The sequence below is a fragment of the Coturnix japonica genome, chromosome 1 (assembly GCF_054131305.1).
Source record: "Coturnix japonica strain WE chromosome 1, WE-NBRP24, whole genome shotgun sequence".
Taxonomy (NCBI): Eukaryota; Metazoa; Chordata; class Aves; order Galliformes; family Phasianidae; genus Coturnix; species Coturnix japonica.
The window spans coordinates 120,621,298-120,636,520 of NC_140663.1; the positions used below are offsets into that span (position 1 = coordinate 120,621,298).

Sequence of the window (15,223 nt, forward strand, 5' to 3'; positions counted from 1 at the left end):
AATAATAGGAATGCATGCTGCCTTTCTGTTTCAAAGCTTGACCTGAATTTGCAATGCCAAACTAATTTGAAATCATATTACAATGTTTTTAAGGAAAAAAAATATATATATACATGAGCCTACATGTCAGTGTCTCTCTGACAAGCTCTAGTGGTACAAAGTCCACAAGAATATATTTCAGTCAGCACTGAGAGTCAGGAAAATTCTTTTCAATGATGACACTGAGGCCACCTTGAAGACTGCAGAGTGTTTTCTTTGGGATTCTCAAGTGCTGGAAAGCAGTGACAGCTCCACCACTTGCTTTGTAAGAAATCTGAGACACCAGGGAAGGAAAGAAGATACTGCCTTTCAAGTACAGGATTGATAGGTCATCTTGCTATTTAGCGCTGGCTGAGTACCAAGGGGAAAAGTAACGCAAGGCTGATGTGAGCTGTCCTCAGATTGTATTTCAGTTCCCATGTTAAACCAGGAGAGATGTTTCTGCAACAGCACATTGATTTCATCTGTGTTTCTTAAAGTCTTGGTGAGGAACAGGTGATTTGGTCAACTTTATGTGGAAATGAGAAAGTAAAAAGGGGTATGTGAGGATGGGCTGTGGTGAGAAGGTTCATTGAGTGAAGGCGGTTGACAGGTCTTGACACCTCAGGGCTAACTTCAGGTGCTAACATCATTGCTATGGGGCAGGATCAGATGTGGTACAAGCTCAGCAAGAACAACTATTTAATTGTATAGAACAAGCACAAAAGTAATCATGTTGTCTACAATATGTCTATTGCAGTCCACTGTTACAGTCAAGAAGTGTAAAGAACTGATGAAGGCTATAAAACCATAAGCCAAAGTAGATTTGTCTTTAACAAGTCCATTTATTAAAAGAATTCCTAAGTATGGTTTGGCAACTGAATTGGGAACTCAAACTAACATCCATTTATGAGGAAGGAAGGCTAAAGCATGGCTCCATCTTGAAGAGCAAGTGGCAGAATCCCAGTAATAATGTATTTCGTGCACTATGAATTCATTACAAAATTACTCCCCACAGTGTAAGTCCAGCAATATGTGGATAGTTCTCCAGCTGGTAATCAGTATTTATACCTACTGACATACAACAACCCCCAGTTTTTAAAGCTCTGCTGGCAAAAGGTGAAACAGTGAGGTACAGATATTTGCTGAACAAAACCTCTTCTCATACATGAAGCCTGTGGGGAGGCTGGGCTAAGCAGAAGACATTCTCTCCTTATGAAATCCAGTTCTTTGTAAAAGCCACAGTTTTAAGCTAGTTTGCAGATTTCAGAGGATGCTTTTTTAAATGTTCAAATCCAGGTAGCCATAAAGTTTGGCATTACAGCAGCACTGTTAATTTAAGCATAACATATTGGCGTTTTCCATGATTTCTCTTAAACTCTGAGCTTTTATTGGTTTCCTATCACTGTTTGACTTTTTAGAATTTGGAAGTGTGATGATTTGGATGCTCTGCGAGGGCAGAGCACATTTCAGATTGCTTTCGTCTGCTCTGAGGCATTAGTATGCTACTGTTTAATTACATTTTATTCATGCAGAAAGGGTCTGAAATGGTTAGGTTTGTCTTTCTTACCTAATAAAACATTCTAACCGTATGCTTTAGTGGCTGTTATTATTGTTCAGCATTTTCCTTGTGGCAGTCAATTCTCATTGGGCTGTTTTCTGCAGTTCTCAATCAATTGAAATTTGAGTCATTTTGTACAGAGCAGACAGTAAGAAGTAGTAGTGAAAATGTAGCATTGTTCCATTTTTCTCATGCGCTTTGGTGCATGCAGTCATCAGAGTGCATGCCATTTCTTCTTTCTTACACAGCGAGACACTTCTGAAAGCAATCTCCCTTATTGATGAACTCACGGAAATTTTTTCCTTTCTTCTTCACTAAACTGGCTGATATACACTATCTCTGGTATATCTTTCTTAGTGTCACTGTGTCTGAAGCACTGCCCTTTCCCAGTTTCCCCATATTTCTTTGATAAAAACGCACGAATGCTGTGTAAGCGTTATGCACTACACAACTGCTCCGTAGATGGATTGGATTTACTGTGATTGCACATGCAGAATTTGTACATACATGAAAAGTTAATGCATTTTCAAAGCATAGGACCGGCTGCATACTTGCTGTAGATTTGGCCCTCATATCTCTAGTGAATGTTTGTCCAGTACATTTGCATATCCCACAGCCAAGCCAGAGCAATTGGTAGTGCTCCAGCTGCACTTCTGCATGTCTGGGATTCCTAGGTAGGGATTCTCAGTTTTCAACGTCTGCCAGAGGATTGTCCCAGGAGGAAGAAAGATCTAAGGGAATATTTCACTGTCAGGTTGAGAAAACTTCTTAAAATTTGAAGATGTTTCCTTGGCTTGTTGTATTACAGAGTATGATTTAACAAGCTTAACGTTTTGACATGCTGTGCTTTGTTCTGCTTTTAAATTTTCTGCAGTGTACATAAAAGTGGAAAAAAGGATGGACTGTTCAAAGAAAATCTTTTGTTACGTGGATGTACTATTAGAAATACAGAAGAGGTTGTAGGAATTGTCATCTATGCAGGTAAAAGTTGCTTTTCTATCTGACTAAGCGCACTTGCCTTTTTATAGTTTCCTTAAAATACAGACAGGAATCCCTATTACATCATTAGATGCAATTGCTTTTGCAGGGCATGAGACCAAAGCTTTGTTAAATAATAATGGACCTCGTTACAAACGCAGTAAGCTTGAAAGACAGATGAATGCTGATGTCCTTTGGTGTATCCTTATACTTCTCATCATGTGTCTGTTTTCTGCCATTGGTAAGTGCTCTTTAAAAATAGAAACTATCAGACTCTCTTGAGATTCCTGTGTTCAGCTTCAACAAAAACATGTATCCACTGAAACATGAAATCCATATAGCTGCTTTTTTATTACATTTTATTCCTTGAAATGATGATGTTTTAATGCACAGGACTGTCTAAATTGGTTCTTAGTTTCAATCAAGTATAAGCCATTAAAACCAGAGATCCAAAGGCATACATTCTATCACTTCCAAAAATGACAAGTCCAAAAGAAGCCACTTTATAGGCAGTGACCTCAGAATTACAGGTGGTAGAGTATAACATGCCTTAGTCAATCAACAGATTAATTTATGACCAGAGAGTAAACATGATTAGCACCGTGCTGTTCCCCATTACTGTTTATTAACTCAAGGCTGCAGCTTTGAAATTGAAGAAATAAGCAAATGTATAAATCTTCATAAATCCAATCAGAAGATCCTTTGGACTTCCTGGAGCATTTAAGGAAATACTGAGATTAATATTCTTCAGGCTTTTTTCCTCTTTGTTTGTGAGAAGGAATTGAATTTTTTATTATCTGGCATCCAAAATGATTGTTAATGTATTGCATATGAATTCCATATCCCTAACGCTTGTGTGTTCTCTTGTGTTTGTGTGTGAGTCATGCATCGGAAACATTAGAATGTTTCCTAACAACCACAGTGTAGTTTAATAACAGTCTTATGCCATTTTAATAAATCTCAGCATGCCTTTTTCCAGGTATTGTCAAATAGTGCTTAAAGATGAGTTTTTCCAGCTGTGAATCAGTCCTCGTATTTGTTTCCACTGAGTTCATGACACTTTGGTGTAGCATCTCAGTGTGGGGAAGCCCTGTCCTCAAGGCACTGTCGAAGTGCTGTGGTACCTTAATTGAACGGAGGCTTAATTGCAGGGAGTCCTTGCCTGCAGCTGTCCCATCCACCACCACAGGACAGGTGATGCCCCAATCAGTGGCAGCAGACTGTGTGGATCACTGGGCTGTGGGAGTGCAAATAGGAATAGGTGGCACAGTAGGGGACACATCTGATGTCTGCTTTCACTTCTGCTCCAAGAACAGAAAGCAGCAGCAGAGGGCCAAAGCAAAGCACAGGAGGTGATAACCACTATGCACAGCTGAAAGGAAATTTGGTGGAGCAATTCAAAACCAGAGGTGACTGGTGCTGCGCACATGCAAAACTGTGTCCTCCAAGAGTCAAGTCAATCTTATATTTTCTATGAAGACAGTATAAGTGGAGGAAATCTGAGCTAAGATATTTATAAAATAATTCATGGTGTAGATCATTCTAGATTTGGGAGTTACAGTCAAGAATAGAAGTACAGGCATCAGTAGGAGAATATTGGTAGTATGGGGAACAAAACAATTTGCTTACTTATTGTTTTTATTTTTCAAAAGTTCAACACTGTTTTATTGTATCAAGATATAAAGGCAAGTTTAAAATCTAGACAGATAGCGGCTTTCAAAAGATTACTTTCAAGGTAGGCTTTTGTCCTCTTTTTTTGTTTCCTGACACATAGTTAAAATAATATGAACACTTCTTACGGTGGTGTAATTCGTCCTTGATTTTAACCTTACAAACATCAGACAAACTGTTTTTGGTCTCTTCTCCATCTTTCAGAAGAAACTGGCTGCAAATCCTAGCACTCTTCTTAAAAAGGCAACCTTCTGTTTTTAACAAGAATGTGTTTTTCCCAAAATAATAATATCCTTATATTTATTTAACTATTATCGTGGTCTAAAACTAAAGGTTTTAAGCAATGCTTGATTTTTTTTCTTTCTTAGATACTCAGCTGCCCTGATGTTGGCTCTGCTGCTACTCTTAGCCTGGACTACTGATTTATACTAGTTAGATTGCTTTATTTGGATAAAGTTTATCCAAAAAGTGACCTGTAGGTGCTGTCCTTTAAGACCAGACAAATGCGTTTCCTAAGCCTGAAATCCTAGTGGGAAAAAAAGTAGGTTTGGTGAATTGCTTTCAAGTCATACTGAATAGTTGAAAACAAGTATCTCCTATGTAACTCTTCTCTGAGAACCAGTTTATATTATATACCGTTATCTCTTGGAGTTACTGTAGACTTTCCTCTTTTTCAACTCTTCTGCAGGTCATGGCCTATGGGTATGGCAATATGGTGAGAAGAAGAAACCAGTTTTTGATGTTCCAGGACCTGATGGCAAATACTTGTCTCCTGTTCTAGCTTCAGTATACTTATTTCTGACAGCAATCATAGTTTTTCAGGTATCCAAGTTGTATATAATGCCACCCATATTGTCGTTGATAAGGGAATTTGTAAGCCCCATATTATTTATGCAGAATAAATTCATCCTATTCTTCAAGTGCAAAACACATTTGTAGGATTCCGATTGCACTGTCTTTTTTTTTGCTTTGTTATGTTTTACTGGCTAGTTTCAAGCACACCTTATTAGTCAGATAAGTTCAGCTTCTGTCCAGGTTTTGAGAATCACTCTTCCAGACATAATAATAGATTTCAGCTCTGCAATTCATGATGTTTTCCTCATTTGACACAGCAAATAGACTATTTTCAAATGTGCTCATAGCTTTACAGTAGACATTTAAAGTACATAGCCTCTTTGCACTCTAGACTACTGCCAAATTAATTAGATTTTACTAATTCAGTCTGTTTTCTCCTAATTCATTTTATTTTTGTGTGTTCCAGGTTATGATTCCAATTTCTTTGTATGTTTCCATTGAAATAGTTAAAATCTGCCAAGTGTATTTTATTCATCAAGATAAAGATTTATATGATGAAGAAACAGACTCTCAGCTGCAGTGCCGAGCTTTAAATATCACAGAAGATTTAGGTCAGGTGCAGTTTATCTTTTCAGACAAGACCGGAACGCTTACTGAAAATAAGATGGTTTTCCGAAGATGCACAGTTTCTGGAATAGAGTATTCCCACGATGATAATGGTGAGCTCATCATCTTGTTTTATGTCTAACTGTTGTATTTTGGTGAAATCTGAAGTTAATTAAAAAGTTGTTGTAACCTTAAACCAGAAAGAAAAAAAAGAAATAGCGAGTATCCACTCAGTAGAGTCTATATTAGCTGTTTTCATGTTATAATTTGATGACTATGTTCAGCTAGTAAAGACAGTCTTTTCAAAATGTTCTCTAACATCAACAGTATGTTGTCAAGACAGATAGGGTTTCAAGCTTTAACTTCTGGTGTAGTAAAGCACTCAGCACGTGGCTAATTTAAGCAAATTGGATAGTATCGCCAATATACAACTGATTGCGTGTTTAAATGCCAAGTACCAGCTTTAAGCATACAACCAGATCAGTGTCAGATTGAATAGATGGAATAAGATTATCTTTCTGTGCTGAGACCAAAACAAGTGTACTGCTTTCAGACTCACAAGAAACATAATCTGATCTACTAGTATATTTTATGTTACTTTTATCAGGTTCTTTCCAGTGTTCCTGTGTGTGTGACAGGTGTATGCATTAAGGTGTCTCCATTGCAGTTGACAGACTGTGACCAAGCGTCAGCATTATGATACACTGAAAACTTACTTTTGGTTACAAGGGAAAATGGGGATTGTCATCTCTGTGTCATCTCATCACCCTATCAAAATAATGAAGTGATTTCCTGTTTTTTGAGTTGGTTGTAGTTAGCGTCAAGCTTTTTTTCTCTAATGTTTTATTGTTGTTGTTTTTTACATAACAGATCTTAACTCTTCAAATCATATTCTATGTATCAGAAAATATTGAAGCTACAGTATTGAATTCCGAATTGCAAAGATTCAGTTTCTTAACAGAACATTCATTAATCACTGCTTTAATTCTTTTTCTTGAAAGCCATTACATAAGTTCAGCTTGCAAAAAAAAAAAAAAAAAAAAAAAAAAAAAAAGGTATTGAATAAGAGAAATAATCAAAATAGACTGGAAAAATCTAAAAAGTTTGTAAGGTTTCCAGATGATAAACAACATTTTGAAGCTTTGGATTATGTGGCAATTGTTCTTTTTTTCTCTTAGTTTAAAGTAGTACTGATATCGTGTGCTCTTCTTCCAAAAAATCGAGGTGTTTGGGTAGCCTTATTATCCCAGTGTTATAGAAATAAGAATTAAAATAGAGACTTCCTGCCTCTGTATGGTAAGTAAGAAAGAAAGGAGAGTTAGTATTAGGAGGATGTGTCTGGACTCCTACTCTCAGTACTCCATATTCAGTCTTTTTTTTTCCTTTGCCATTGATTGTTTGCTTGTTTGTACTAATTTCAGAATGCAGGAATGATGATGGTACTGCCAACTAAAACAGTGCTGAAAGTGTATTTTTATGGATTGAGTAGCATCAGTGGAGGCTGAGATCAAGGCTCATTAATGCATTTAACAGAAATCAAAGTTTATGTTTGCTTTCATTTTATTATTTGAAGTTACAGTGGAAGTGTTAACAAAAGCAGTTCACTGCAAACAAAAGTATAGATTAAGTACCTAAATAAACTAAACCAATTGTTTTTTTCTGTCATAAATTTCATTTACTTCTGTGTTTAGGCTACTTGTAAATTCTGTTGGTATAAAATCACAGGCATAAAAGTATTTTTTAAATGATATTTTATTTGTACAAGGTATTTTAAATTTTATTTCTTCTGCTTTACAGAAAATAGAACTTTCTCTTTTTTTTTTTCTTTTTTTTTTTTTTTTTGCATAAGTAGTGATCATTTTTACTGCTTTTGTTCCCTATAATCAGGAAATAAAAATTATTCTTCATTCAAGCTTCATTTAAGCTGCTTGCCAGTCTGATTTTCTAACTGTATATCTGAACTTCTCTGTTTTTGATATCTTTTTGTTTAAACAGAGTAAGATGCTTAACGCAGCTCATTCTTTTATAAGAGGTGCATCAATAACATTTCATTGCTCTGTGCTTAATTGCAAATTATTTGTCAGCTGCTTTTCAGTGTTTATACTTGAGAATCTGAATGCCCCCCTGAGGTTTTGGGACATCTAACTGCTGGATGTCTTCCAGCTTCCCTCCTGAGACTTTGCTGAAGACTTCATGAGTTAGAAAATTCTAAACACTTTGATTTGGCGGGTGATATGGGACTGCCATATATACAAGAAAGCCGAATAAAATGCATCTCATCCACTTCAGTGATAATCTGGGTCTTTCGTTGCTTATCTGAATGTTATTCATGCATAGTGATTTGTTACTTGGAATCAAACCCCATAGCCTTTCAGATGAAGGACTGAATTTAAAATTTTCCTACATAGGTCAGGGTACAAAAGCTGAAGATAACAAGTCATTTTCTACTATAAAAGAGATTATGGAAATACACTTGTTCTGAGCTCTTTGGCTTAAGTTTGTTATTCTGCTGTGGCTGGGTAGCAGTGCCTGTTATTACAGTTGCTTGACCCTTCCCATGATAAGATCCTTTTTTCAGCTACGGATAGTTTTACAAACCTTTTAACTATTTGGTTAAAGTTTCCCATGCCAGATGTCTGCCTCAGGCATGAAGTCAGGGGGAGTAATTTCAGTCAGAACAGTTCCGTTCAGCCATATCCAAGAACAAAGCTAAGATGCAATGCATTTTTTCCCATGCTAAGAAGTTCTGGCAAATTTTACTCTAAAATCACTTAGAGTCCTTATATTCTGAAGTTCAGCTGTGCATACACAGTAAGGGGGAAACTCATATCTACAGTGGCAAATTGAGGTCTGAAATTTCTGCACTTTGGAACTTTAATTTTCTGCTGAAGTATTTTTTTTCTGCATAATCCAGGACTGCTATATTTCTGTTAATTACTCAATCAGCAGATTGTGCGTAGCCTTCACAAATTTTATGCGTGCTGCACTGTAAGCTTTTCTCCCTAAAATGCGTTCAGTTATGAAAAGTTACGCCATTCTTTTCTGTCCTGCAGGCATCGTTATCCCGCAATTGTTGTCACCATATCTGAGTTCTTGCCTCTAATACCTCATGCGACACGTGGCACTCATGATGTGTCACTTCTTCATTCCCCTTCTTTCCTTTCCTATATGCACAGCATGCAATTTGTGTGGGTGTGAGGGCTCCGTGAAAGATGTACACTGTGCTATGTTAAAATTGACATTTGGGGAGGTGTGTCTTTTTTTCTTTTTTTGAGTAGTGGAAGTATTCTTATTCTCTCTGGCACTGTTTTTCCACAGTGTCATACTAATTCGCCATGTAAAAGGTGAGCTTGATGATTATGGAGAAGTGTTCTGTTTTGTAACAAAGCGTGCATGTTAACTACAGTTTTCATCACGGAAACTTACGTGGACCTCACACAGGGCTCAAATAATTAAATGTTTCTAAAAGAAAAAGACAAAATCCTGAAAAAGACAATACATTTATAGGCAGTGTATTGAGCAAGGAGCAGTTTTCTAATTTGCTGGAGAAGACACTTTCCTGCAGAATTCTGTATTGGCTCTAAGTTTCTTACAGGGCTAGTGGCACCATGCCTAGGAATATTGCATTGTTTTAGTCTAGACAAGAGGTGACAAAAATATGAGTTATAGAGACCAATAAATTCCACCAGCATGGGACAGAATCTCCTAGCCAACTGGAGGTAGTACAACCTATTACTCATGGGTACTTCTATGTGAGAGCTTAGCACCAAAGAGAATCCAAAAACAGTTGTGAAAGCTGTGAGGGAAGGTGTGAGTGTGCTTAGCAACTGTTCCATGATGCAAGCTCTATCAAATATTCATCACTGTTGAGTGCACCTGTAGTAGTCTGGTATAGATTATACAAAGATCAGGATTAAACTGATCAGTAGGACTTGTGGAGACAGTGTTGACAGAGGTGGGATTTTTGTTACCTGTTTGAGATATTTATGTGGAAAATACCAAGTAACTTCACAGTTAATACTTCATTGGGTTTGTTTTAGACACCTACATTTATTGTCTGTTAGATGGCTGTTTCTCTGTGATTTAGAATTCCAAATACAGATTGAGAGAATTCCCATCACGTATCAAGATTACATATTCTCTTAAATTGATTTAGTTCTTTCAATGGTTCTTCTTGAATTAGAGTGAGTTAATTCAGGATATATTATGGATTATTCCAAGTGAATGAATGAGACACTCATTCTCAATTGTCCTCAGCATTTATAGAATGCCCATTGGCATTATGCTCTGGTTAAATCCCAGAAACTGATAGAGATATATCTATCTTACAGACAACACCTTGCTGTGTGTTGCTTCCACAGTTAATGATGATGCAAAGGAGTGCCACATCACACAACAACAACAAGTTCTCCTAATCAGTACTTCCTCATAGCCCAAAAGAGCATCTGCACAGAAAAACAAGGACTTATTGTCCTATATGTGAAACTACTTTGCCATACCACAGCTTTTCCTTTTGGGCAAGTAGTCAGCTTCTAACAATTCTAGAAATTGGACATACCCCAAGTCTGTCTGCTGATTCCAGTGAGAGTAGGTGCCCAAAAGCTGACTGTGCTTGGGAAAGTCATTATATGATTTAGCTACAACCAGATGCTCTTGGCCTGACGTTCGTCCTAGATATTTTCCAAATGCTAAATGAATTGCCTGTTGTGTATGGGGTGTGATCTCTGTTTTTCTAGTTTTAGCCACCCATTGTATGGAACTTTTGACAACACACAAGTTGAAACCTCCATGAATGCAACCACACAAATCTGAAAAAACTAAATATTTTCATTCTTTACAGTCTTTGTCTTTCCTTCCAATGGCTGGAAAAAAAAAAAAAAAACAAAAACCTCTCGAGAACAGAATAAAGGGATAATTTTATGGTAAAAAAGCTATTTTATGGTAAAAAGCTAGCCAAGTTTCTTACTCAGTGAATTTGAGAAAGACTTCTCTTCCACACTCTATTTATTCATGCTAAAGATTGGCTAGGAACTACTTTTCACTGGAAGGTGCATTATATGGAAAGATCTTATTCTTCGTGTGAGGGACTTTATTATGGTAAAACTTTGTTCTTCATTTGTACATAACCAGAAGACATAGCCACAACAGAAAATTGAATTTACCATGAAAGAAAGAAAGAAAGAAAGAAAGAAAGAAAGAAAGAAAGAAAGAAAGAAGAGAAGAGAAGAGAAGAGAAGAGAAGAGAAGAGAAGAGAAGAGAAGAGAAGAGAAGAGAAGAGAAGAGAAGAGAAGAGAAGAGAAGAGAAGAGAAGGGAAGAGAAGGGAAGGGAAGGGAAGGGAAGGGAAGGGAAGGGAAGGGAAGGGAAGGGAAGGGAAGGGAAGGGAAGGGAAGGGAAGGGAAGGGAAGGGAAGGGAAGGGAAGGGAAGGGAAGGGAAGGGAAGGGAAGGGAAGGGAAGGGAAGGGAAGGGAAGGGAAGGGAAGGGAAGGGAAGGGAAGGGAAGGGAAGGGAAGGGAAGGGAAGGGAAGGGAAGGGAAGGGAAGGGAAGGGAAGGGAAGGGAAGGAAGGGAAGGGAAGGGAAGGGAAGGGAAGGGAAGGGAAGGGAAGGGAAGGGAAGGGAAGGGAAGGGAAGGGAAGGGAAGGGAAGGGAAGGGAAGGGAAGGGAAGGGAAGGGAAGGGAAGGGAAGGGAAGGGAAGGGAAGGGAAGGGAAGGGAAGGGAAGGGAAGGGGGGAAGGGGGGAAGGAGGGAAGGAGGGAAGGAGGGAAGGGAGGGAAGGAAGGGAAGGGAAGGGAAGGGAAGGGAAGGGAAGGGAAGGGAAGGGAAGGGAAGGGAAGGGAAGGGAAGGGAAGGGAAGGGAAGGGAAGGGAAGGGAAGGGAAGGGAAGGGAAGGGAAGGGAAGGGAAGGGAAGGGAAGGGAAGGGAAGGGAAGGAGAAGAAAAGAAAAGAAAAGAAAAGAAAAGAAAAGAAAAGAAAAGAAAAGAAAAGAAAGAAAAGAAAAGAAAAGAAAAGAAAAGAAAAGAAAAGAAAAGAAAAGAAAAGAAAAGAAAGAAAAGAAAAGAAAGCATATAACTGGGTGAAACCTTTTCCCTAATAATTGTGGCTGGTGCCTCCAGAGAGGAACAGCTCATCTGCCCTTCTTTTCCATCTGACAACCTTCAGAAATCAGGAGGGTCCTTATAGGTCTTCTCCAGAAAGGTGGAAGCAATCAACAGAACCGGCACTCTGTATAGCTTGTTTGTAGTTTCTCTTTACATTTGTTGTTGCTTTCTGAAAAAAAAAAGTTATTGAAGAATGTGGACAGAAGCAGAAGATGTGGAACTGGATACATTGGGAGTGTTGTATTTTGAACTCCTAAAGAATAATTAACGACGAAGAGATTAGAGACAGGTAATAATTTCCTCTGAGTGTGTATGCCTGAGTATAGGTATGCCTGCACTCAAAATTGCTCTGGAAAATCTCTAGATGGATAGAAAGAATCTCCATTTCTAAGTGGAGTAAGGAGTTTGTGATGAAAGACTTCAAATTATCCTTTTCATACCCATGTGGCTGCCAAGAGGAGAGAGGATGGAAAATCTTCATGTTTTCTAGTCTCAGGACTTGCTTTTATGAGGAAGCTTCTGCAAAGTAAGTTATGTTAGCACAGTCATGCAATTTTTTTGCATGCTAGCTGCTTGACTGAGGGTTTTTTTAGACACTAGAGAGAACTTCAAGGTGAAATAAGCTTGCACTCATAACATCATTAGGAAATAACATAATGTGAAGACATCTAGTCTTACTTCTTGATAACTCACTAACATTCTTGTCCAAATGACTGGGTAAACGGGGTGTTATTCCATAGGAAAATCAGGACCCAGACACTGACAGCTGAACTATTCCGGTTTAAGGTAGCTGTAGTTTTATTCTACCCAGAACAAATTATTTTATAGTTTCCTGATCACACTTCTCTACATAGTTAAATATCTGTGTACGTGGCCCTCTAAGATGGATGCCTCATAGAAGAACACAGCATAGAAGATAACTTATGAGACAACTGAAGAAGATCATAAATAAAATAATTTTTAAAAGAAATAAAAGTTTTTAAAACAGAAAAAAAATAAAAATAAAAGAGTATCTTAAAATACTTACCAGAAGTTATAATTAGTGACAGTTTACTGCTATCTTCTGAAAGATAGAAGAGTCCATGGAAAAAGTATTAATTATCCTTTCTTCTTTGTGCTGTAAATATCAAGTGAACTAGAGGACAGTTAAATTAGACTTCCATGCATTGCACTGTTGTGTTCTGCAAAGTGTTTGTGTCTCTGCCTTTAATAAAAAAACTCTCAATCAGACAAAAGATCAAGGCCATGAATTTTCAGTGCTGAAGCTGAAAAGCATCACAACGTCTTTCAGGTTATAATGTTCATAGGAAAAGGTTCTGAATTTGAGAGGGCTGAGTGGGTGGAGAGAACAGAATGTTCCCAAAGAAGCACGCTTTGCACAGTTAAAGCGTTATGAACCTTAGCCATAACATAACAATCACACTGTGTTTCATTATTTCTTCAAACTTTTTAGTTTTTGTTGCATATTATGTTAAGACTGCACTTGAGAAAATGTTGAAAGGTGCTTTGGCCTTTTTTATACAAGCTTACCTTGGTATAAAATGGAAATAATACCCTTTATATCAAGCGAGCTACATTTGACTTGTTTAAATGAGATTCTGGTCTTGTATTTTCTTTCTCTTTTTCTCTTTTTTTTCTCACTGCAGCAACAGTTAAATGAATGCAGTTAAATGAATGCACTACAATGAAAATCTGCATAGAGAGCAAAACATAGCTTAAAGATACAGACAGATTAGAGTGTGTACTAATTCACTACTGGTATAATGCTAATAAAATAGGCACGCACTGCATTAGGAACCAGTTTTTCTGCTGTGTTGACTAAACAAAATATTTTTAGATGTAATGTAAGAGCAGTGAAGAATACAGAGATATGGTATGCAAACAGAAGTGTATATTATGCATTAAATGCATTCACTGCTTAACCCTATTGATTTTGTTTGTAAAATGCAGCCATTATTGGTTCAGAGTCTTCAGAGTCATGCATTTCAATGCATGTTTCTGGAGCAGAAGCTTAAATTAGATATAATTATTAAAGAAAACATGAGGCCTTTTTTCTAACAACTCTGTTTGGAAAAGAATTTGACCAACTGGGTACCACCTTTTGCAAAGCTTTGTACCTGGTTCTTTCCCTGACAAGGATATTCCTTCTTTTGGCAAGGAGTGCATCATTCTGTCAGTCTGCCACTCAGATGCCCACAACTGGAGTGAGGATGGTTATCCCTGTGGCAAATCCAAGCTTTAACTGTGCTTTCCCTGAGAAGAGCTATGTAGCCACACAGCACCAGCTCTCCTTGAGACTGGGTTTGCTGAGAAGGCACTGAAATCTACTTATGATTGATTTAAATCTCAAGTATTGCTAATTGCAAAAGATCATGCTTGTATGTCATCTTCAGCTGTGCTTTTTGAACTTAGGACTTGCAGGATGCAGTCTATTACCATGCAACAGGAAGGCCAAGGAGACCAGTTACCACCCTAATTTTTTGAGCTATTTATCTTATAGATTCTGTTATCAGCAGTTACTTGTTATCACAGTACACAGGAGGCACTGAAAGGAGAAGCCAGTGTTGCTGTGCTCTTCTCTTTGCAGCTGTGTGGCTCTCTGAACAACTGTGTGGTTTGCTGGGAACCTCTTCCAGCTCCAGGATTTCAGACAAAATAGATGATCTAAATAGATGTGAAAAAGCTTCCAATATACAATTCTGTTCAGGTAGACCTATCACCATAAAGCGTGTGCAATCTGATTTCAGCTCCTCCTGCTGCTTTCTGACAGTTAAAACATGTTTGAAAGTTACAGCAGATGGCGAGGATGTTTTTTTTTTCTTTGATCATAAAGCAAGCCCCATTAAAACGATCATGTGCCGAACTCACTGTGTGTGATACAAGATTTTTCTTGGGAATATGTGTTGAAAGAAAAATCTTCCTGGGCAATTTTTCCTGCAGAATGCCTGAATAGTTGACTTACATGCTAATGATTTATCATTTGACATTAGGAAGATCTAATTTGTTATAACATGGAACTGAAAGAGTGCAGAACCAAAAGCATGGAACTTGCATTTTACGTCTGCGCAGTGCAGATCATTTTGAGAATATAATGAAAAGCTTTTTCATGAATGCCTAATGAAGGAATAAATAGATACCTGTTAAAGTGACGTGTGCCTGTTTAATGAATGACACAGGCTATTAAGTGCCCATGATCTTTAGGAATAGAAAAATACATTATGTGTCAGTTAGAACTGAATGGAATCTGCTGTTAGGTGGGCTGGATTTGGGTCTGGTTTTGCACCTTTTCCTTCTGTTAAATTTTTAACTTCTATGTAGCAAACTGCCCAGATTTGTTTCTAACATTAACAGTTGTACTTGGAGTCTTTATTAGACAAGTTCTCCACTGTAATGTATGATTTGAAACAAGAGGTTCATTCTGTTCACGCAGTCTGATACTGATAGGACAAAGGGAAATGGTTTTAAACTAAAGAGGGGAGATTTGTATTGGATACAA

At 37.7% G+C, this 15,223-nt stretch overlaps 1 protein-coding gene across 1 annotated transcript in view; it reads left to right on the forward strand.

Moving 5' to 3' along the window:
- ATP10A (ATPase phospholipid transporting 10A (putative)) overlaps positions 1-15,223 on the forward strand; it is a 106,205-nt gene that overhangs the window by 64,297 nt on the left and 26,685 nt on the right. Inside the window, exons 4-7 of the mRNA XM_015851029.3 lie at positions 2,454-2,560; positions 2,667-2,798; positions 4,917-5,050; positions 5,490-5,742. Of these exons, the coding sequence (XP_015706515.1) occupies positions 2,454-2,560; positions 2,667-2,798; positions 4,917-5,050; positions 5,490-5,742 (626 nt within the window). The remainder of the gene's footprint in view (positions 1-2,453; positions 2,561-2,666; positions 2,799-4,916; positions 5,051-5,489; positions 5,743-15,223) is intronic.